Raw genomic sequence first — 24474 nt, 5'->3', positions numbered from 1 at the left:
CACTCCTGCATCTGTGTGAGGTCCCGGGGGTCTGACACTCTCCTCCATCTGTGTGAGGTCCCGGGGGTCTGTCCCCCTCCTCCATCTGTGTGAGGTCCCGGGGGTCTGTCCCCCTCCTCCATCTGTGTGAGGTCCCGGGGGTCTGTCCCCCTCCTGCATCTGTGTGAGGTCCCGGGGGTCTGTCCCCCTCCTCCATCTGTGTGAGGTCCCGGGGGTCTGTCCCCCTCCTCCATCTGTGTGAGGTCCCGGGGGTCTGACACTCTCCTCCATCTGTGTGAAACCCCAGGGGTCCGTCCCCTGCACCGGTGTATGTGTGAGGTCCCGGGGGTCTGTCCCCCTCCTGCACCTGTGTGAGGTCCCAGGGGTCTGACACTCTCCTCCATCTGTGTGAGGTCCCGGGGCTCTGACACTCTCCTGCACCTGTGTGAGGTCCCAGGGGTCCGTCCCTGCTCCTCCATCTGTGTGAGGTCCCGGGGGTCTGTCCCCCTCCTCCATCTGTGTGAGGTCCCAGGGGTCTGTCCCCCTCCTCCATCTGTGTGAGGTCCCGGGAGTCTGTCCCCCTCCTCCATCTGTGTGAGGTCCCAGGAGTCTGTCCCCCTCCTCCATCTATGTGAGGTCCCGGGGCTCTGACACTCTCCTGCACCTGTGTGAGGTCCCAGGGGTCCGTCCCTGCTCCTGCCTCTGTGGGCAGTCCCGGGGAGTCTCTCACAAGGGGTACAGAAGGGCCCTGGGCATCAACCTCGCAGGTCAGGCATGTGCCTGCTGCATTCCACTCGGCATAAAAACTCAGCATGCCAGGGGCGGTGGCTCACGCCTGTAACCCCAGCACTTTGGGAGGCTGGGGCAGGTGAATCATGAGGTCAGGAGTTCGAGACCAGCCTGGTCAACATGGTGAAACCCCATCTCCACTAAAAATACAAAAAATTAGCTGGGCGTGGTGGCACGTGCCTATAGTCCCAGATACTCAAGGCTGAGGCAGAAGAATCCCTTGAACCCAGGAGGCAGAGATTGCAGTGAGCTGAGATCGAGCCACTGCACTCCAGCCTGGGCGACAGAGCTAGACTTCATCTCAAAAACAAACAAAAACAAACAAACAAACTCGGCACAGAAGCACCACTCAGGACCTGTAGCTAGATCATTCTGGAAGCTCTTGATGTTTTCAGTTCTCCTCTGGGGTAAAATGCACTTGCTTTAACTTGTCCTAACCTTCTGTCTTTCAGTGCTCAGCAAGGGCAGAAAGTCCTCCAACACCTTGAGTTGAGTTCTGGTTTCATGGCCTGGATTCCACAGCCATGTGAGGTCCCAGTGGTCCCGGGACCTCACACAGATGCAGGAGTGGGGACAGACCCCCGGGACCTCACACAGATGGAGGAGGGGGACAGACCCCTGGGACCTCACACAGATGGAGGAGGGGGACAGACCCCCGGGACCTCACACAGATGCAGGAGTGGGGACAGACCCCCGGGACCTCACACATACACCGGTGCAGGGGATGGACCCCTGGGATCTCACACAGACTCAGGAGTGGTGACCTTGGGTGTGTTTTTGATGTGTGACTGTTGAGACGCCCCTCCCGGCTCTCTGTGACCAGCTGTGGACTCCACGTGGATTCCAAGCTGCTGATTGCAAGCTGTGGAAGAGCAGGCCAACTCGACACCGTGCGCCGGGGGAGCTCTCACCACAGTTCAGCACAGGCCAGCGCCCAGGGAAGCCTTTACCATGTGTCTTGGGCTGGTGTCCGGCGAAGTCCCCACTGTGGCATAGCACAGGCCAGCACCTTGGGGAAGCCCTTACCGTGGTGTAGCACAGGAGGATGTCACTGCTGGTCATGTTGCCGTGCAGCAGATGCTCCTTCAGATGCTGGATGAGGGTGCCCTGCAGGGAGACACGAGGAGTGGGTGCTCTCTGTTAGGCGTACAGTACCAGGAACCCGGTACCTGGCCCACGCGCCGCTCAGACGCTGCCAGGAAGAAGCCCCAGCAGATTCCCATTTTCCTTCCTGGGAGAAGCAGACTTGGGAGGCTCCCCGCTCTCCCCTGTGATGAGCCACGCCCCCATATCCCTCTGCCCCGAGAGCTGGGCGTGGCTTGCAGTCTGGAGGGGAAAACCCTGACAATCCTGTCTGCCCTCAAGCTCTCAGTGCCCAGGACATCAAGGGTACCACGGAGGCCCACCAGTTTCAGGCAGAACAGAAGTGACCCTTACTGAGAAGAGAGTCAACGAGCAAAAGACCAGGGCCTAACCCTTGCAGGACAGGTGCTAGCCCAGCCTCATGGGGAACAGGGAACACGGGGGTGAGGGGGATGTGGTGGGGGTGGGGCGCCGGCAACAGAGCAAGACTGTAGCTGGGACTCACGTTCAAGATCGGAGTTCAGGAATGCCTCAGCTGAGCGGACAGCACAAGACCCTGCTTCTGGCTAAAACACCCAAGCAGACCCGCTCCCTCCCACCCACTATACGCTATTACCTTCAGTTTTGGTGCTTAATCGGCACTATATTTGCACGGTCCAGAACTCTGAAGCAGATACTATGAAAAGCCGTCCTCTCTCCCTGTCCTATACCCAGCTCTCCCCAGAGGCAGCCAGTCCTAGCAGTTTCCTGTGAATGTCTTTCTTGCTGATGCTAGCACATATTTATTAAGGCCATTTTGTTCATTGTGACCCAGTGTCCCACACTTTGCCTTTTCCACCCAACAGCATACCTGGGACATCTTCCTTGGCATGCCAGGAGCTCCCTCATGTCTGTTTACAACTATATAATCTTCCACTGCCCAGAACACACTTGTTCCAAGCAACTCTGTGTGTCCGGCAGGGGCAGGGAGGAGAGGAAGCTTCCCATCGCCAGGCACAACAAAGACAGCAGAGCCAGCAGCCCCTGCACCCGTCACTCCACACTCCCAGCCTCGGTTTTCCTGTCTTTCCAACAGATCTTGAACAAGATCCTGAGGACAGACGGCATGCTGCCCCTTCAGTGACCACTGCCCTTCAGTCTGGTCCACAGATGTGAGCCTCTGGCTCATGACAAAGGTGCTTCTGGTCGTGGAGGGGCTAGAGGGTTGAAGCAAGGACTTGTATATTAAAACCCAGTCATGAAGGCCCTCATCATACCCAAGGAAAAAGCTTCCAAAAGCCAGTTGCAGGAGACGATCCCTTTAAGAGCTCAACAGGAACAATCCTATCCAACACAGGCTCCCATTCAGGAGCCAAAATTCTTATTCCAGAGTCCATCCCAAACAGGCAACCGCCACCTGGCCCACAAACAGCTACAACTGAAGCCTCCAGAGACTGCCAGGCAGATGAGTAGATGCTGCCTGATACGGTTTGGCTCCACATCCCCATCCAAATCTCATCTTGAATTGTATTTCCATAATTCCCACATGTTGTGGGAGGGACAAAGTGGGAGATAATTGAATCATGGGGGCAGTTTCTCCCATACTATTCTCACAGTAGTGAATCAGTCTCATGAGAGCTGATGGTCTCATAAGGGGAAACCCATTTCATTTGGTTCTCATTCTCTCTCTTTGCCTGCTGCCATCCATGTAAAACGTGACTTGCTCCTCCTCGCCTTCTGCCATGATTGTGAGGGCTCCCCAGCCACGTGGAACTGTTAAGTCCATTAAACCTTTCTTTTGTAAATTGCCCAGTCTCAGTATGTCTTTTTTTTTTTAGAGAGTTTTGCTCTGTCACCACGCTGGAGTGTGGCAGTGCAATCTCGGCTCACTGCAAACTCCCAGGTTCAAGCGATTCTCCAGCCTCAGCCTCCCGAGTAGCTGGGACTACAGGCGCACACCACCTCACCCAGCTGATTTTTCATTTCCAGTAGAGACGGGGTTTCACCATGTTGGCCAGGCTGGTCTTGATCTCTTGACCTCGTGATCTGCCCACCTTGGCCTCCCAAAGTGCTGGGATTACAAGCGTGAGCCACCGCGCCCGGCCCTCAGTATGTCTTCATCAGCAGCATGAAAACAGACTAATGCACTGCCCTTTTCTGCAGTCCCCCGAGACTGCCTCCAGGCTCTGGAAGCTGAGCTGCAGGGTGGAGTTTAACAAGAATCCCCAGTGAGGGTCAAGAGACAGCCTCCCCTTCCCTTCCCCAGGCACTCAAAAGCTTCTTAGAAAGTTCCATGACACTCTGTTCTCATGGGCAGTGGGTAGGCAATAATTTGGGGGTGACAAACTTTTCAGGAACTGTCTCCACGAACTAAATCTTTCCACGAATCCACTTAAAGGACAGGGAACTCTGATTCTACGAGCCTGTGGCAAATCCCTCTCCCATTTTCTTTTTCACTTGAAATTAGCATTTAACTCTGCAGCTTCACCCACGTGGTCTGCTGAGAGCACAGCGGAGCTACAAGCCCGCGTTTGTTCAGTGGTTCATTAGCCTCATTCTCTCAGACGGCACAAAACGAACAATGGGCCCTCCTCCTCTCCCAGTAATTTCTCTGTGTGAATCTTAACAAGTTATATCCATCGTTTTTCCCTTAATTCTTAAATATTTATGGTCAAGTCTGAATGCTTTCCCTGAGGGTAAGGCAGCATAAACGGCATGGTTTCCTGGGTCTCAGCGCCAGAGAGTAATTTCATGTAAAGGAAGAGAACCGGGAACCACTTTCTGACACCCTTCATGGACTTAGGAAACACAAACCAACAAACCAGTAAAATAACCCCCACCCCACTAAATCGGGAAGATTATCAGCCCCTGGGACTCTGGCCTGTGTTGCCTCACTGTTTTCAAGTTTGTGGTCAAGATAACTCTAGAAAACGAGCAAGACGCTTAGTCACTTCTCCAGAGATGCAAGAGCCCAGTGAAGATGGGGTACATATAGTTGTTCCTGATTTTTCCACACTCTAAATATATCAGGCATGATCATTTTATGAGCAAGCTATATTATATCTAATATATTTTATGCCCCTCTTTAAAAAAATGACATGCACTATGCAAAGAGCACTAAAAAGAAAAGTACAGTTACACATTTCCATTTATCCTAAAATGTCTTGTTTGGCCACATATACCTGCCCCCGCCCTTGTCTGCAAGATTTCTAAAAATGCTCATCTCGGTGGCTTATTAACAGACCTGCGCCCAGGTGCACGAGGGCTGCCCTTTCACAGGGAAAATGCGATTCCAACTACACCTCATACTGTGAACACACCCCAGCTGGCTTTCATAAAATCAGATTATTTGAGTGACAGGACAGCTCTCGGCCTACAGAGGCAACTCAGTTGAGCCAGTGTAACTGCCAGAAATAAGGCCTTTGCCCCCCACCACTAACATCAGCCCCTTGCTCCCACTCCCGGGTTTCTTGAGAATTAACCTGTGTGGACAGGCTCTTGGACCTTCAGATCTATTTCACAGCCTGCAACAAGACCCTCAGTGAATCCAGATCTAGGTGATGATGAAGCCACATTGACTCCTTTCCACATTCTGATGAAAAGACTCTGTAAAAAGCCTAATAGGGCTTTCAAATGATTCCAGTGTAAATGTTTCCTTTTTACAGAAGGGATTCGAACTGCTTCTAGGTAGAGGGAACATCTGTAAAAGCTAAATGAGCTAGAATAAAGGAACTTGTATATCTCCTTTTCAAATGCCACTGTCTTATCAAGCAAAGGTTTCTCCACTTGGAGAATTCTCTTCTTCTGAGTTTGGGGGGAAAAGTGGTGATCAGAAGGTTTGACCAAGATATGGTGGATTTTTCTTCTCCCTGTGGGCTGAGCCAACTGAAAGGGAAACGGGGAAATGAGCTACGGGGAGAGCTGAAGAGCTGGCCCAGAGGAGAGCTAGAGCAGCGTGAAGGTGAGAGCCACAGCATGGAGCGAGCATCCTGACTCTCACAGACTGCCCCAGGAGAAGTCTGAGTGCAAGGTAAGGATTCAACAAGAAGCTCTCTTATCAAGCCCAGGGGCAGAGGAGGATCAGAGAAAGTAAGACGTGATAGCAGTTACTAGAAAAGAACTACATTCAACTGGGCACGGTGGCCCACACCTGTAAACCCAGCACTTTGGGAGGCCGAGGAGGGCGGATCACAAGGTCAGGAGTTGGAGACCAGCCTGGCCAACATAGTGAAACCCTCTCTCTACTAAAAATACAAAAAAAAAAAAAACTTAGCCAGCCATGGTGGTGGGCACCTGTAATCCTAGCTACTCAGGACACTGAGGTAGGAGAATCACTTGAACCCGGGGGCAGAGGTTGCAGTGAGCCAAGATTGTGCCACTTCACGCCAGCCCAGGTGACAATGCTGGGACTCCATCTCAAAAAAAAAAAAAAAAAAGCAAAGCACCACATTGACCCGGGCATTTCATTTCTGAAGACTGGCCTAGTAAAATCACAAAAATGAAATACACTGACGTTGTGTCCCCCCACCCCCCGATAGATGCACGGAGAAGAAAACAATACCCATTTCCAGGGTGTTCCCACCAAAGCTGCATAACCTGGACCTAACCACGAGGAGATACCAGTCAGACCCAAAGAGAGCCATTCTGCCAAACCAGGAGCCTGGGCTCTTCGAAAATGTCAGTGTCACGAAAGACGAAGAAGCCCGAGGAACTGTTCCAGACCCAAGGACGTGCAGGAGACCTGACGACTGACGTGCCACCACCTGAGCTGCTAGCACACTACTGGGAAACTGGCGACCTGAGTGTGGACCATAGATTAGAGGATGGCACTGCACCAACGTCAACATTCCTGAATTTGATGAGCATGTTACACTTCTGTAAGAGAACGTTTTTGTTCTTGGGAGATACGTGCTGAAATATTAAAGAGTGAAAGATCATTACGGCTCTGACGTACTCCAACTAGTTCAGCAAAAAGCAAACTAACAACATGTGTATATATGCTGAGAGAGAGAAAGAAGGCAAAAGAAGCTGTTAGGACATGTTAAAAATTGATGTTGACATCAGGCACAGTGGCTCATGCCTATAATTCCAGCACTCAAGAGGCCAAGGCGAGAGGATCACTTGAGCCCAAGAGTTCATGACCAGCCTGGAGAACATAGCAAGACCCCATCTCCACAAAAATGAAAAAGTAGCATGTGCCTGTAGTTCTACATACTTGGAAGACTGAGGTGGGAGATTGCTTGGGCCCAGGAGGTAGAGGTTGCAGTGAGCCATGATCACACCACTGCACTACAGTCTGGGCAACAAAGTGAGAAACTGTCTCAAAAAAAAAAAAAATGACATTGAAAATGTTAAAAACAGAATGTTAACAATGGAAGAATCCAGCTGAAGGGTGCCATGGAGCTTACTATTCTTGCAACTTCTCTATAGGTTCTCTAGGTATTTTATTTTTTTCAAAAATAAAAGGTTTGTTTGAGCCTGGTGGCTCACATCTGTAATCCCAGCACTTTCGGAGGCCAAAGCAAGTGGATTACATGAGCCCAGAGGTTTGAGACCAGCCTGGGTAACATGGCAAAACCCGATCTCTACAAAAAAAAAAAAAAAAAAGTAGGGCATAGTGGTACATGCCTATGGTCCCAGCTGCGTGGGAGGCTGGGTGGGGAGGATTGCTTAAGCCCAGGAGGCGAAGGTTGCAGTGAGCCAAGGTCGCACCACTGCACTCCAGCTGGGTGACAGATCAAGACTCCATCTCAAAAAAGTAAATAAACAAATAAATAAAAGGTTAAAAGTCACTAACCTATACGTATAAATTCTATTGCATAGTATTAACATATTATTTCAGGTGCTTTAATAAAGTTAGACTTTTGGCGAAATAAGAAATATTAAAAGCATGTGTCATGGGCTGAACTATGTACCCCCAAAATTCACATATTGAAGCTCTAATCCCCAGTATCTCAGAATGTGACTAAATGGGCCTTTAAAAGGTGACGGAATTTAAATGAGGCTGTCAGAGCAGGCCCAGATCCGATCTGACTGGGGTCCTCAGGAGAAGAAGCTTGGACACATACAGGGAGATACCAGGGGTGTCACGTGAAAGACCACATGAGGACACAAGCCAAGGAGCGAGGCCTCAGACAAGAACACCTGTGTTGCACCTTGGTGTTGAAGCCACACAGCCTGTGGTACTTTGTTATGGCAGCTCTAACAGACTCACAGCACAGGTAGGCTCTTTCTCAGTTAATTGGACTCTAATAATAACCTAATAACCTAGTAACCTAGCCTTCTAATAACCTAACCAGTGGCTTTCAAATATTTTACCACAACCCACGGTCAGATGTAAGTTTTACAAGCCCCCGGCACGTGCACACATCCGCTCCACATAATGACAGCTTCACAAAACAACACCCATACCTCTTATGAGCCTATTCTGTGCTAACATTTTATTTTACTTTTATTTTTTGAGACAGGGTCTGGCTCTGTTGCCAGCTGGAGTGCAGTGGCACGATCTCAGCTCATTGCAACCTCTGCCTCCTGGGTTCAGGCAATTGTCCCACTTCGGCCTCTCGAGTAGCTCAGACTACAGGCATGTGCCACCATGTCCAGCCAATTTTTGCATTTTTTAGTAGAAATGGGGTTTTGCCATATTGGCCAGGATGGTCTCAAACTCCTGGGCTCAAAGCAATATGCCCGCCTCAGGTTCTCAAAGTGCTGGGGTTATGGGCGTGGGCCACTGCACCTGGCACTGTGCAAATATTATCTATTCTTGTCTATTCTGATTCGTTCTTTTTAAAATAGGTGGCAGGGCCCACCTACTGAGTTCACAATCCTCCAGCTGGTCTGGACCTGCAGGGTGAATGTAGCTGGTTCAGCCAGCGCACCCCCTGCCCCCAAGGCACACTGCACTGTACAGTGACCTCCAAGCCTGTCACCATGGTGGTAGGTGCCATCCCAGTCCCTGAAGTGGCAGCTCTCCACTGCCCTGGGCCCAGTGCCGGATCTCCGCACAGCACCCCACTTGGAGAGAAGCTGCACGTTGGACTCTCTGGGGATGGGGTGCAGTCTGACAACCCCAACGCTGCCATCATCAGCTGGGAGGCCCTGTTGGAGCAAACAGACAACAGGAGGCCCCTGCAGAGCTTTCCCCAGAGACCTACCCCAGCGGAATGCACCATGCATTTGGGTGCGCCCGTGGTGCCCGATGAAAACATGATGAACAGTGGGTGGCTGAAGGGCAGCTGCTCGAACTCCAGCTGCGGGGCCTGCTCGCTGGTGCCGGTGGCAAGAAAGTCATCCAGAAACACACTGTGGGCCGAAAAGCAGGGAAACACACCATGAACGTCCCAGAATGCTGGACCGGACCCGCTGATTCCACCCATGCACTGCCCTCTGTTTCTACCCCAGAAAAGCCAGGATTCCAGGGGGATGGTGGCCTGATTTGGAAACTTTCTGGGACCAGCAGAGGAAGTGAGATCTCAGAGATTCAAGCTAATTGAAGGAAAACTCATTGATCGAGTAAAGGTTTCAAGTTGCTTAATCAGCACTGCTGACAGGGCCAAGGGCTGTCTTTTAGAGAATCTTTTGTTTTCATAACCACCATGGAGAAGGATCACTTACAATGAACAAGCCATGTGTGTACCAACACTGCTGAAGGAGGCTTTGGAAATGGCCTTGAAGTCTTCTGAGCTCATGTCCCTTGTTTGCTGTTCATCACCTGATTGGCAAATGCTTTGTTTCCAACGATCGACCAAAAGGAAGCACTTACCAAGTGGGTCTGAATTAAGATGCTTCCCCCGTGGGGAGAAGGGAGAGGAGGAGATGCTAGATTAATGAGCCCTTCCTACAGATGTGGCGCCAATTTCCTAAACCACAGCTCCATGACAGAGAACCGCTCAGCAAATACCATGTGCTATCACTAACTTACTAGATCCTGAGGTTTACAATAGCAAGATACAAATATCTGTCCAAGAGCAAATAAAATTCATCCCAGCTATTGACTGTCACCCAGGAAGTGTGCCTGGGCTTACCCCCAAAGCTGACATGCAGCATTGCTGTAGGTGGCCAAGAACCATCAAAGGGGCAACACAAACAGGAGATTTGTTTTCTGCACTAGAAACAGCTGCAGAAGCCACAAGCCATCTTGGGAAAAGGTGGTTTTCTGTTTTGAGATGAGCAGCACCACCCATCTGAACACACTGGCCCTATACTCAAATGACAAATGGAACTGTCTTTCAGGGAAGGAGGTGGGAATCAGTTAAACGCAGCCTGCAACCATTTGCTAGGGATAGTTACTCTGAAATACAAATGCCATACATCCTAAAATGAAGAATTTTGCTGTGCATCCTTAAAAGATAAAGGTTTCTCCTGGGGAAGACATGGTGGTTTAAAAAGGGCATCCAAAGTAATTCAGCTCTAAGCAAGAAACAAACAAAGCCGTCTGCTCCAGCGTGTCAGGAAAACTATTCACTGAGGAACTTTACGGCCAATGAAAACTCCATCCCACCTCTACCTCCTGTAAGAATCCCATTATAAAGTGCCCAAACTAATCAGACACTTCCCATGGAGAAAAGCCTTTTCTTTCAAATGGCCCATAAATCACAGCACACAACGATTACCTTTGTTAAAGCTCTTCTAAGAATGAAAAGCCCACAGGGTGGCTCCCCCGACCCCCGTCAGTTCTCCACAGACGGACACGTACCCTATTCTGCTTTATCTGTGGCATCCACAATCAAAGGACGGACTGCAGTGGGAGTCCAGCCCCTGGGGTGTCAATAGGGGGCTTCTGCATTGTATCGGACTAAATGAAGTGGCTAACACGATTCTGCCGGATGCCCTCATTTTATATCAACTGCTGATGAATATTATTCAGAAAAAAATAAAAGCCGGGCCAACCAGGGGGCTGGTAAACCCTGTCTGGTTTTCCTCCTAGCCTCCGTGCATCATGGCCTCCATCCATACAGCTGGGGCGCTAAATCCAAGGTTGCATGAAATAAAGCCGGGCTCTGGCACCTGACTGCAATTTATTAAGGTCGGCAGGGTCCCACAGTCCACAGGGACAGGCACCTGGGCCTGCCTGTGAAGGATCCGCCCATCCTGACTCAGGTGCTTCGGGGGACAGAGCCCACCGCAGCCGCACAATGACAGGCGGGATCACTCGGAGCTGACTGTGCACGCTTTGCAGAGCAGCGGCTTATTTAATCCTCCCAGCCAGCCTGAGAGGATGGTGCTGACAGAGTGTGGATGTTTGTCCCCACCCTCATCTCATGTTGAAATGTAATCCCCAATCTGCAGGTGAGGCCTGGTGGGAGGCGTCTGCATCATGAGGGTGGATTCCTCATGAATGGCACGGACTATCTCCTTGGTGATGAGTGGGTTCTCACTGTGAGTTCACAGGAGATCTGGTCATTCAAAAGTGTGTGGCACCCCACCCCCCGCCCCCCTCCACTCCTGCTTTCCCATGTAAAGTGCCCGCTCCACTTCCCTTCCGCCATGATCACAAGCTCCATATGGCCTCCCCAGAAGCAGATGCCGGCACGATGCCTCTCGCACAGCCTGTAGAACCGTGAGCCAATTAAACCTCTTTTTTTTATAAATTACCCAGTCTCAGGTATTTCTTTATAGCAAGGCAAGAACCATCTCATCTCCATTTTACAGACGGAGACACAAGGCTCAGAGAGATTTCTTGCACAGGGTCACACAGCTGAGAGCTGAGCCTGACAAGTCGGATCTGAAGACCATGGCCCTCACCAACCACCACTTCGCCTGCAGCACCCTTCAGGCTCCGGAATGTGCCCTGCACACACAGCTGTCCCTAGACCCTGCTCATACCTCAAAGCCACCCCCAGATGCCACCTCCCCAGATCCTACAGAGAAAACAACCAGGCCCTGCTGTCAACTCCTGGGCACATCTTGTCCCTCCCACTCCCAGTGGTCACTGCTCATCCTTCCTGCAGGTGGGTCTCACCTCTCCACCTAGACTGCAACTCCTGGAGGACAGGACACATGCTTTGTACCTCCTGGTGCCCCTGGGAACACCCTGACAGATGGTAATAGGCCACGCACCAACTACCACTTGCTGGAACAAAAAGGCCTCCGCCATCTCCTCCTCTCTTCCACCTCTGGTCCCCGTGGCGGGCAGGAAGCCACCCTGCCATGTCTACGCAGCCCCTCCTCACCAGGCCTCGAGGAGCCACGTACGAGGTGCCCTCCAGTGGCCCAGACCCAAGGTTCAAGGGAAAGCTTACCCCATGGGGGCAAATGCCTGAGCTCAGAACCCTCTCCCCTCAACTGTTTCAAGAAAAAATAAAGGAAGATAACTCTAAGAACTTTGGGACAGGCCGGGCGCGGTGGCTCAAGCCTGTAATCCCAGCACTTTGGGAGGCCGAGACGGGCGGATCACGAGGCCAGGAGATTGAGACCATCCTGGCTAACACAGTGAAACCCCGTCTCTACTAAAAATACGAAAAACTAGCCGGGCGAGGTGGCGGGCGCCTGTAGTCCCAGCTACTCGGGAGGCTGAGGCAGGAGAATGACGTAAACCCGGGAGGCGGAGCTTGCAGTGAGCTGAGATCTGGCCACTGCACTCCAGCCCGGGCGACAGAGTGAGACTCCGTCTCAAAAAAAAAAAAAAAAAAAAAGAAAGAACTTTGGGACAAATTCAACTTTGACTAAACCATAATCCATTTCCTTAATCTCTATTCAAAATTAAGATTCTTACAATTCTATTTGGTACACAAAACATGTGGTTTATCTTTTCTAAATGTCAGAAAAGCCAAGGAAGAAAGATGTTATCAGCAATGGGGAACACATGCGTGTCCTAAAGGGTGAAAAATACCTATATCAGTGTTCATGTATGCATAGCCATACATACACATGTACACATGCCTGTGCACCTGTGCGCATATGTATATGTGTAAATGCATATACATGTGTACACATGTAGATATGCATGTGTCTGTGTCGTGTGCATTGCATGCACCCACATGTGCACACACATGTACACATGATTTCCAATGCAGAATTTCTGTGGCCAATCTGGGAAGGTGGGCTTGGCCCCATCAGAGCCCCCTACACGAGGGACACCAGATCGGAAGAGTGAGGGTTCCTGGGACCTCTCTCTTCCGCCACTCATTCACTGTGTGGCCTCGGGGGATTTCCTCTGGGGCCGGCCTCAGGTGCCTCATCCACAAAATGACGCTTTTCACTAAAACTTCCTCCACTTGTAAAATCCTGAGTGACCCCCAGTGGGAGATCCAGGGGCCTACTTCCCCGCGGGGGCTCCAGTGGGTTCCACACGGACCTGTGGGTCAGAATGCGGTACGTTACCTGTTGGGAATCTTTGAAAGGTCTATCTTCTCTCTGGAGGACACGTAAGGAATCACTACCACTTTCTTCAAGTCTGGTAGGCCTGGAAGGAGCGGGAGGAGAAAACACAAGGTTACAGGACAAAGATGCTTGGCTGCTGCTTTTTTTCCCCCCCACAAAATATAACACCATCTGGGGCAGAGACTACCCAGGCTGACTCCTGGCAGACTCTGATGTGCCGGCACACACACCCGGCCGTGCCAGCTGGGAGCTGGAAGGGCCACACACCTTTAACCACCTGCTGCAGCTTTTCCATGTGGCTGTGCTCTTTGCCGTTATAGACAACGGCCTCCACAGAGAAGATGAGCTTCGGCTGAATTTGAGAAAACCGGTCCAGCACACCCTGAAAGCAGGAGGAGAAAGTCATCATTGATCATCCAAAAGGCAAAACCCAGCAGGTGTGGTGGTGGGTGCCTGTAGTCCCAGCTACTCTGGAGGCTGAGGTGGGAGGATTGCTTGAGCCCAGGAGTTCAAAGTTGGAGTGAGCTACGCTTGCACCACTGCATTCCAGCCTGGGCACAGAGTGAGATCCTGTCTCTAAAACAACAAAATGGCAAAAACCTTCGGTAGCCAATAGGACCGCTGCATTTCACAGGCGAGAAAGGGCAACATCATCAGGTTGCATGGCCAGGTCCCTGTGTCCGCAGCACCCGCAGCCAATAAAGAAAGTAGATGAGGCCGGGCGCGCTGGCTCACACCTGTAATCCAAGCACTTTGAGAGGCCGAGGCAGGTGAATCACTTGAGGTCAGGAGTTCAAGACCAGCCTGGCCACTGTGGTGAAACCCCATCTCTACTAAAAATACAAAACTTAGCCAGGCATGGTGGCACACGCCTGTGGCCCCAGCCACTTGGGAGGCTGAGGCAGGAGAATCGCTTGAACCTAGGAGACGGAGGTTGCAGTGAGCCGAGATTGTGCCATTGCACTCCAGCCTGGGAACAGAGTGAGACTCTGGTTTTTTTTTTTTTTTTTAAAAAAAAAAACCACTTTTTTTTTATTGGCAACCATCAAAGAGATATTCATAACAAGACTCAGAGCTAAGGGCAGAGACCCCTAAACAGATCGTTTTCCTTAACTCTTTAGGCTGGAGCAGATTTTAAACCAAGCTGAAGGAATCACTCCAGCTCTGGCCACAACCTAATCTCTGCATCCTGGCCTTCATTGCATTGGCTGGAAGCTGGTTCACTTCATCCAAGGGCCTAGTTCGAGGGCAGTCATGGCTTCCGCAAGTTTGAGCATCCCTCGCTCCTGGCGCTGGCGGTGCCACTCAGCCATGGACTGGAGCATCCACTTGGTCCGGAGCTTGTACAAATAGGAACCGTAAACCACGACCTCGGTGAGGTCTGAAGACTCCAGAGCCTTCAGCTCGAGCATGGCCTTGCTCACTTGCTCGATGTAAGGGATTCGAGATCCGTCCGGGCCAAACATGGCTTTCAGCAGCCGCGTCTGGACCTGGAACACCTCTGGATCTTTCAGGTCTTCGGGAACTTTCACCCACGGCGGGATATTTCTACGTGCCGGGAGAGTTCCCATCTTATGACCCTCAGAACCAAAACCACGCTCCAGCGCACGCCAGGCCTTCCCCGAGACTCTGGTTTTTAAAAAAAAAAAAAAAAAAAAAAAAAGGCAGGCACGGTGGCTCACGCCTGTAATCCCAGCACTTTGGGAGGCCAAGGCAGGCGGATCATGAGGTCAGGAGTTTGAGACCAGCCTGACCAACATGGTGAAACCCCATCTCTACTAAAAATACAAAAATTACCCAAGCATGGTGGTGCATGCCTGTAGTCCCAGCTACTCAGGAGGCTAAGGCAGGAGAATCGCTTGAACCCGGGGAGGCAGAGTTTGCAGTGAACTGAGATAGTGCCACTGCACTCCAGCCTGGGCAACAAAGCGAGACTCCATCTCAAAAAAAAAGTTGATCAAAGCACATCTTATATCTGAGAACAACCATCATGCCAAGGAAGGCATCAATATCAAGAAATACCAGAAGTATTTACAGACATATACTGAAATAGGAAGAGTATAGAGTGTGTATTGCACTACCAAAAAGATTCCCCACTTCACAGAAAGAGCCTGTTAGCACAGCTCCACTAGTGTATACAAAAGAAGATTCATCTTCCAAACAGGCAACAACAGCAAAGCAAAGTGGTCCCATATTTTTGTTCTCGGAATCTTCAATTAAAGAGGAACCTGAATCCTCCAAGCAGTGCATTTATGCCAACCAATGGCATAAGCCTACATGTGCACACACTAGTTAACGAGCCCCATCTTCAAAGGCAGGATCGCCACACCCATGTCTCCGGTCTGTACTGCACGTGGCGTCTGCAGTCCAGCCAACGGCACTGCTTTCCTGAAAGACGCGATTCCTCCCATGCAGGCATGGGCTTGTTCCTGGAACTCGTAACATTCACTGATACTCCCTGAGTGTTAGTCCAGATTATTAGTTAGTAACAGATTAAAGCACTCTCAGACAAGGCTTCTATTCACTTCCCTCCTAGCCATCCTCCAGGTTACACTGTGTTAACAGACTGCCATCCACAAACATGGGTAGGCATCGCCCAGATGGCTGCTATTCCCTCACACATGAGCCTGATACAAGCGGTTCAAGACCAACAGCTGGGGCTGCCCCCCAGGGCACACACAGTGGCCCCAGAACCTCTGAGTAAGGACTTCACAGGACAGGGCTATCCACCCTGGCTGCCTGGTAGCACCACCTACGGTGGGACTATTAAGTTAATTATGCTCATTAGGATAACTAATTAACGGGTCAGGAGCGGCGGGCATTTGTTTTCAGAGCTGGCCCGTGACTCTTAGCAGGGAAGCAGGGAAGCAGAAGCGCTGACTCTGCGGGAGTCTACGGGGCAGAGTGTTGAGGGAGGGATGCTGGTCCCCAGGGCAGCCAGCGTCAGCCGCACCTGGAGCCCCAGACCTAATGAACTGGAAACTCTGCAGGGGGCCCAGCAATCTCTTCTCACCAGCCGTCCAGATGATCCTGAGGTGGGATAAGATTTGAGAATCTCTGGGCAAAGAGTTCTAGGATGGAGAGTTTATTCAACACTGTCCAGTTTCCCAAACTAGAAGCTGAATTAACAGAGAAGAGTAGGGAGTAGAAAGCATTTATTTATTCCATGTGCTAGGTGCCAGGCACCATGCCAGGGAACCAGACAGACATGGTTCCCACTCCCCGGAACATACGATCTATCAGAAACACAACAAGAAAACAATTGCAAATGTTATTGTTTTCCATTTCCAATGTTTTCAGTAAACTACACTCAAAATTAGGTAGCCAGGGAAAGGAGAGAAGAAATTAAAACCATAGGAAAAACTAATGATGGACTCGATCAGCAAAATCAAAAATCATTTTTCCAAAACAACCAATAACATAAGCCTCTTAGTAGGCACGGTGGCTCACGCCTGTAATCCCAACACTTTGGGAGACGAGCTTGGCCAGCTACAAATAAATTTTTTTATTAAATTAGCAGGGCACCTGTAATCCCAGCTACGTGGGAGGCTGAGGTGGGAGGACTGCTTGAGCCCAGGAGTTCGAGGCTGTAGTGAACTATGTTCACATTCACTGTACTCCAGCCTGGGCAACAGAGAAAGACCCTGTCTTAAAACAAAATAAAAGTAAGCTTCTTGAAACACAAGATCAAGAAAAAACCTAGTATTTTGGCCGGGGGCAGTGGCTCCTGCCTGTAATCCCAGCACTTTGGGAGGCCAAGGCAGGCAGATCACTTGAGGTCAGGAGTTTGAGACCAGCCTAACCAAAACTGAGAAACTCTGTCTCTACTAAAAATACAAAAATTAGCCGGACACGGTGGCCCATGCCTATAATCCCAGCTACTCGGGAGGCTGAGGCAGGAGAATTGCTTGAGCCTGGGAGGCAGAGGTTGCAGTGAGCTGAGATCACACCACTAACTGCACTCTGGCTTAGATGACAGAGCAGGACTCCATCTCAAACAAAAAAAAAAAAAAAAGGAAACCTAACATTTCCAGTTACCGCTTGCAGAACACTTACTGTGTGTCAGGTGCTGCCCTAAGCGCTGGACCGATACTTGCTCATTTACTGCTCAGACTAACCTTGGACATGGGTGCCCTTATCACCCTCATATTGCAGATGAATAAACTGAAGCATGTGGCCTCTCAAAATTAGAAATCACACTTGACTACAGAAAAGATTCATGAACCAGAAAACAATATTTAATAGATTTTGAAACCCAGATAGAATGGATGACTTCTCAAGAAAATATAAATTACCAAAATTTATTCAAAAAGCAGCACGACAGCTGAAGTGACAAAGATCTACCTCCTCCAGGGACACCAGGGTGGGCAGCTCTGCAGGCGAGCACCACGTCTCTGTAAGCTACAGCATCCCTTCTGCGTAAGCCATTACAGAAGGCAGAGAAAGACAGGAAATACACAAAAGAGGGAGAGATTACAGACCAATGGTATCGACTACAGCAAGAGGCTAATGGAGGGGGAAATCGCAGGATTATCTTGGAAGCTTCTGATAAAAGGCAACGTGCTTTCCACCCATGCTTTAATCAGCTGGAAACTGAAGGAAACTTCCTCACTGACAATAGGTGTCTGGCAGACACCTGATGGCACATATCGCACTTGGTAAAAGATGAGATGTCCAGTGAGAAAAGAACACGCAAGACACCCACCCCTAGCCCACCTGTACCTGTGCCAAACAACCCCACCTACGTCCCGGGGTGAGAACTAGAAATAGTTTGCCCCCTGCACACAACGGGAACAGTTGCACACAAAATCTGTGAAAATCTCCAGAAGAATCACTAGAACAAATCAAAGTTAGGCAAGATGGCCACATTTAACTCAATCCAGCAAAATAAATAGTTATGTTAAACCCCAGCAATACAGTTTGAAAAGGTAATGAGGGCCAGGCGCCGTGGAAAGCCAAGGCGGGTGAATCCACTTGAGGATCAGGAGTTCAAGACCAGCCTGGCCAACATAGTGAAACCCCATCTCTACTAAAAATACAAAAATTGGCTAGGTGTGGTGGCGCATGCCTGTAGTCTCAGCTACTTGGAAGGCTGAGGCAGGAGAATGACTTGAACCTGGGAGGCAGAGGTTGCGGCGAGCTGAGAGCATGCCACTGCACTCCAGCCTGGGTGACAGAGTGAGACTCTGTCTCAGGGAGAAAAAAAAAAAAAGGTAATGAGAAAAACAGAACAAAAGAATATGAGAAAGTCACTGAAGGATTCTTTTTTTTTTTTTTTTTTTTTTTGGAAACTGTCACCCTGGCTAGAGTACAGTAGACAGATCACAGCTCACTCGGACTCAACCTCCCAGGCTCAGGATCAGGCTGTGCGTCACCACACCCAGCTAATTTATTTCTTTTTTGTAGAGATGGAGTCTCGCCATGTTGCCCAGGCTGGTCTCAAACTCCCGAACTCAAGTGATCCTATCAGGCTCAGCCTCCCAAAGTGCTGGGATTACAGATGTGAGCTACCGGGCCCAGCCCTCTAAAGAATATTTTATCTGGGAGAGAGACAGAAGCAAACACTGGTTCGGAGCCACTTGTTGAAGGGTGTATACTGGATAGGAGAAAGGTGATTAAAGTTAAAAAAGAAAGAAAAGAAAAAGATAAAAAGGTGTATAGTGGAGAGCAGCAGAAACGAGACTGGTCTGAAGCTACTGCGACGGCAGGCGTGAGCGATGGCAGTGCCTAGCCGGGGTCACGGAGGAACCGAGGAACCGCTCAATCAAACGTATGAAGGAGGACAGTGGAGAGGCGGCAAGAACAGCCAACGGTAGGGAAGGGAGTGAAAGGATGTGGGGCACAGCTCGGGCTCCTGGCTTGGCAGGGATTACTGAGATGGGGCTCCCCCTGGGGACTTGTGAGCTCATCTGGGGCTCCCTGAGTCTTGAGAACTTCTGGCAGCCCCCGCCAGTGCTGACTGGACAGGAGGAAGGAAGGCTGCAAGTGCTCTCAGGATGCACAGTCATGACAAGAACGAGGGGTCTTCCTCCAGCCGAACACGTTGGCCACCGCAGAAGGCACAGGAGGCGGCGCAGATCGAGTCAAGCCTCTCTCTCTACTCCCGCCACTTCCTCTGCCCTTCAGCAAAGCTCAAGGCGGGCAGGTGGGCGGCAAGGGAATGAATGTGACATTATTACAGAGACGCCCTTGGAGCCGCCCCAATGCACCTTTTTTGGTTTTGTTTTGTTTTGTTTTGTTTTTAAGTGAAACATTGGCCAACTTCAGCGTCAGTTTAAAAAAAGTTCATAGGACATGCAATTAACAGGGACTTGGCCCCTGGCCTCAGGACATCAGGCCTTCGGTCATCATCCACCTCCTCCCTCCTCCATTTCAAGGGTACCCCCAGTACCCCATCCTCGGTGACACTCTTGGTGGACAAAGGCTATTTCCTACTTCTTCTTCTTCTACTCTAAACTGCTACACAGAGGTGGTGCAGAAAGCCCCAAAATGGTGCCCCCCAGGAGCCCAGCAGCACCCGGGCGAGTCTGCAGGCAGGTGGCACCCCGGTCCCACCAGCATTTACTCCACAGGCCACAGTGCTGGCCCTCCTTGGGCCTGATGCTAACATACACCCTGCCCAAAACCACCAGAAGGCAAGTGATAACGTCCAGAAATGGCCCTTCCTGACACTAAGCCCTCCTGGACTAAGAATGCTACCCCTTCCTCCTCCCCAGCCACCTCTGATGGGCAGGAGACCGGGACAGAATCATCTGGGAGAGAAGCCTCCACCCCCTAGACCAGCACCTGGGCACTGGCACTGGAACAAGGCATCCAAACAGAAGCTCACCCCCAGCCAGGTAAGCCCCTCTTCCCCATTCTCAGTACCCAGATGCATCCCCCGAGAGCAAGTGCCTGCCCTTCCTGGAAAGATACCACATCCACTTACCTAAGTGCATGCACAGCGATTTCTCAGACTCTTTCATGTCCTGCTGGGACTTGGGTGTCCCTCTGTTTACTTCTGAGGCTAGCTCTATGCAAATATCAAGGTAACACATTCAACCTACTCTAAGTCCATGGTCCTTACTCCTCCCTTTCCTGGCCACATGGCCCTGGACAAGGCATCCCTGTACCTGGCTCCCTCCAGCCCCAGTCACCCCTTATGCAAAGTGAGTCCCAACACCCCTGACACCCAAGCTCCCTTACCCACAGGCACGGGGCCTGTCCAGACCTTTGCTGTAGCGAACACACAATCCACGAATGGCATATCTACACTGGCGCCCTCTCTGTGCCCAAGATTCTAAGATAGACTGAGAATCCTTGGTTTCATGGGGAATAAATGATTGCCAGTAAAACATATTGAGCATTTACTGAATGCTTACTATGTGCCAGGCCCCAGTTTGAGCTCATTAGAGGCACTCACTGCCCTTCACAGCCTTAGGAGAGGGGTAATAAGGCCGGGCGCGGTGGCTCACGCCTGTAATCCCAGCACTTGGGGAGGCCGGGCAGGCGGATCACGAGGTCAGGAGATCTAGACCATCCTGGCTAACACAGTGAAACCCCATCTCTACTAAAAATACAAAAATTTAGCCAGGCCTGGTGGCGGGCGCCTGTAGTCCCAGCTGCTCAGGAAGCTGAGGCAGGAGAATGGCGTGGATCCGGGAGGCAGAGCTTGCAGTGAGCTGAGATCGCGCCACTGCACTCCAGCCTGGGCGAAAGAGTAAGACTCCGTCTCAAAAAAAAAAAAAAAAAAAAAAAAAAAAAGAATAAGCAGGTCCCACAGGGTAGGCGGGAGGGAGAAGAGGCTGTTCTGAATAGAGGACACAGAGATCAACACCCAGGAGCAGCTGGAGTGGGGCCCAGAGGAAGACCAGCCAGGAAGCCCGAGGCCAGGAAAGAAACAGAGGGAGCCAGCCTGGGAGAGCCCCGGAGGGCAGCAGAACATTTCCACAAGGAAGCTGGGATCTCAGAGAACTAGCCCAGTACAGGGCAACCAGGATCTCAGGGTGAAAGGACTGAGCCTGCCAGTGATCTGGGGCTCAAATGCCACAGGATCCCAGGCACAGTGACAGTGATCAGGCTACAAAGACAAGTGTTTCCGAATCAGAGGTCTGGCCCCCAGCCCCGTGAAATGACTCAGGAATCACAGCCTCCCTGAGGCTGTGTCCTCTGACACAGCTGAAGTTTTCCTGGCTGGACCAGCAGGGGTCAAGATCTTGAGCATCCAAAACCAGCTGTCAGCCTGTCCTGGCCCAGGAGAGCTGTTTAAGGATGGCTTTCATGTTGCAACAAAACAAACACACCTATGAACATGTGTCTGACCCGAATACGGTGCTTAGCAACCCATCAAGCATTGAAACCAACAGCCGGTGTTGAATCACGCTGACAGCCACCCAGAGCGAGCGAGAATGGCTGTCCTATTTACACACACACACACACACACACACACACGGCCACCTGATGGCACTTCAGGAGGACAAGGCCTGCAGGCTACAGGCTGGGCTCTCTGGTGTGCGGGGATCAGAGGGTGGCCTTCCCTGACATCTCTGAAAATGGCAAAGGCTCAAAGGTAAACAGTGAAACAAAAAACCCAAAGCCATCAGAAGACTCAGGATCTAGAGATCTTGCTGGGGCGGGAAAGGTTGGGAACGCTGAGAACAGAGCACTTCTCCAACCTGGCAATGCCCTCTGAGCCCAAAAGCATTAGTAAGGCAAACTGAGATGCCCAGGCAGCCAGCAGAGAGCGGGCAGAGGGAGGTGGGCAGTGGTGGGAGAGAGCCCGGAATGGGTGGAAATAAAGCACAGGGAGTGACGGAGGCCAGAAATGCGTTCCCCCAATGTCATCGAGGAAAGATGATGCCCCAGCACTCCCTGGACAGCCCACTGCAGTCTGTGGCTCTGCAGCAGACCACAGCCAGCCGAGGAGCTCTCAGCGGACAGGCGCGTGAACCCACGAGTCCAATGGTGCGACTCCAGCAACAGAGACCAGAAGTCAATGCAGGATTTGTAGGAGAGTGGCAATTTCCCTTTACAATATTCTCTGAGATTCAAAGAAACATAATTTCAAAGCAAGAGAAAACATGATTCCAAAGGGAAGACATTCACGTTTCATTGTAGTTTCTGAAGAGCGCCCCTTACTGAAAATGGGGCACCGTCTGAAGTTTAACATGGTGATGCTGGAAATTAAAAATGGGACCTCCTTTTTAAGTAAACCGATGCAGGGAACTGTCCACGAGCCCAGAACCCATCAGCCTCGGCTCAGTTCCAGCCCCACCTCGTCAGCAACTCCAGGAATTCGTTCCTGTTAGTTTTAGCCCCTGAACAAGGATAGTAAACAGAGAGTGAGCAGAGGCTTTGGCACGATCGACCTGTGCCAGGTCCTTACTCAGCTCCGACAGCGGGTGTCCAGGTGTCTGTGGGACCAAGCGCTGTGCCACATGGCATCCACGCAGGGCCTCCCACGCTGGGTGCATGCGGCCAGGAGTGCTGCCCAATAATGCCTGCCATGAAGTCGCCAAATGCCGACAGACTCCCTGCCAACCAGCTAGATCTCAGTTCGAGTGCGAGTAACGCATGTCACACACACCCCCATCTCCGGCAGGATGGAGTCTATACCTTGGACACTAGCAAAATGAGGGACAGAGAGAAGCATCTCAGCAGGAGGGCGGGTGGCCCTGTTTTCTAACCTGAGACATAGCCACGACGCCTGGGACTATTCTTTTCCCAGAAGCTGCGGGAGCCATGGGGCGAGCAGAGCCATGCTGCCATCTAGTGCGCCCAGCAGCTCGGCCAGCACTTCCCACTCCAGAGGCGGCTCGGGGAGGCTGTGATTCCAGAAAATCCTGGACCAACCCCGGCCAGGAAGCAGTGTCCCAGAGACCACATTTGCTACAGAGCCATGCATCCCTCCTGGGTCCTGCCAGGATGGGCAGATCCTACTGGACTGGAGTCTGCAGGGAGTGACATGCACAGAACAATGACCCAGCAAGGCTGGATGAGGCCGTGAGACAGGCTGGGGTCCAGCCCTGCCACTGCAGCCATGCAGAGTCAGAGGCTCTCCCTCCCTCCGCACCCTGGCCTCAGACACACCACCAAAGGCACCATTCCAGGAGCTCTGATATCACCTCTCCAGGCAGAGGGGGCTACACTCCAGCCCTGCGAGGCCATGATCACTCCCCTGCCACACACGGCTCTCCCAGCCTCTTACAACCCATTTATAAAACGTCAGTCATAATTGAACTAAAAACACACCCATCTCCCAACTAGCTAACAGTAGCTAACACTTACTGGGCTGGCCTGGAGGGTCACACCCTGTCCCCAGCTCCACACAAACGTGGCCCCTGCCATCTGCACGGGCTCCCCGCACTTGCACTAACATTGCTGCCGTTCGCCCTCTGGGGACACCAGGGCGCTTGCCCAAGGACACTGATCAAGGAAGCTGCGTGGAGCAGAGGCGGCCAGCCTGCCCGGCCTTGAGCACACCCGGCCATCTGTCGTCTCGCCCTGGGGCCCTTCCCTCTGCCCTGGACAGCCTGGCTCAAGGTCGGCTGAGGGGTCTGAGTGTCCAGGAACCCCACCCCTCCAGACCCTCCCACAAGGACACCACTGGCCCCAGCAGCCCAGGCAGCCCCCACAGAGGGCCCTGGGGACAAGAAAGGCCACAGGTTGAGTTTCTGTCTCAGGTCAGTCCCTGCTGACCTGGGGAGGTCCTGGGTGAGATGGCCTGGGAAAGAACACAGAAAGTTCCAGAAGGCAGGGCACGGCCATCCAGCCAAAGTCCGGATCTACAAGGTGGCCACGCCCTCCCTGAACCCAGCAGGGCTCCATTCTCAGCCCGGCTGGTGCTGCAGCCTGACGCATGGCCAGCCAGTCTCACTCCTCCAGGCCTGTGTCTGATCTCTCCTTCCACGGTGTGGAGAAAGGAGACTCCTCCAAAATCTTACTGAAAAAGCAAGCCTCTAAGTGGACATGATTTCTAAGCTCACACCCAAAAGCCTCCCCTGTGGACAAGCACAGACACCAACTCCACGCACTGGGCTCTAAAGGGCCAGAAGCCATACTTGCGGCTAGTGCTGCTGACTGACGCACAGCACAGGGCCTGGCCCGGAACAGGGGCAGCTGGCACCAGGAGAAGCGGTCAGGGACCCGGACGCTGCATGTCCTGTAACAGGGTCTCATGGCTCCTGAAGGTCCCTGACGTCCAAGGCTCTGCAGCCAGGAGAGGGCCCTGGCTGGGGAGTAGGGGCCCCAGGAAGACCCGCTCTGCGGCTACTTCATTTGTCCCATGGAGGGATTTAGAGGCCAGGGGGCCACAGTGGGGATCAGCACATGCTTCCGGCCCTG

General features: G+C 51.7%; 4 protein-coding genes across 6 annotated transcripts in view; 1 reads left to right on the top strand and 3 right to left on the bottom strand.

Annotated features, from left to right (window-relative positions):
• The window catches only part of TMEM132B (transmembrane protein 132B), a 1306862-nt gene that overhangs the window by 544060 nt on the left and 738328 nt on the right, over positions 1-24474 (bottom strand). The window lies entirely within an intron of this gene.
• AACS (acetoacetyl-CoA synthetase) overlaps positions 1-24474 on the bottom strand; it is an 83810-nt gene that overhangs the window by 29525 nt on the left and 29811 nt on the right. For both annotated transcript variants that reach the window (XM_050747978.1, XM_050747979.1), the window contains exons 6-9: positions 13420-13534; positions 13153-13234; positions 8985-9132; positions 1795-1875 (exon numbers count right to left, since the gene is read on the bottom strand). In XM_050747978.1, coding sequence (XP_050603935.1) covers positions 1795-1875; positions 8985-9132; positions 13153-13234; positions 13420-13534 — 426 coding nt within the window. The remainder of the gene's footprint in view (positions 1-1794; positions 1876-8984; positions 9133-13152; positions 13235-13419; positions 13535-24474) is intronic.
• Positions 14182-14770, bottom strand: LOC126930708 (developmental pluripotency-associated 5 protein). Its single transcript, XM_050748200.1, has one exon. The coding sequence runs from the start codon at positions 14721-14723 to the stop codon at positions 14373-14375; it is 351 nt and encodes a 116-aa protein (XP_050604157.1). The 5' UTR covers positions 14724-14770; the 3' UTR covers positions 14182-14372.
• UBC (ubiquitin C) overlaps positions 16866-24474 on the top strand; it is a 187168-nt gene continuing 179559 nt past the window's right edge. The window contains exon 1 of one of the 2 annotated variants that reach the window (XM_050748028.1): positions 16866-16869. The gene's annotated coding sequence lies outside the window, so the exon portion shown is untranslated. Of the gene's footprint in view, positions 16870-23269; positions 23274-24474 lie in introns of those variants that run through there. The other variant, XM_050748031.1, reaches the window with a different exon arrangement.

The sequence above is a fragment of the Macaca thibetana genome, chromosome 11 (assembly GCF_024542745.1).
Source record: "Macaca thibetana thibetana isolate TM-01 chromosome 11, ASM2454274v1, whole genome shotgun sequence".
Classification (NCBI taxonomy): domain Eukaryota; kingdom Metazoa; phylum Chordata; class Mammalia; order Primates; family Cercopithecidae; genus Macaca; species Macaca thibetana.
Note: the sequence above shows the minus strand (reverse complement) of the source record. Positions and strands in the feature narration are given on the sequence as shown.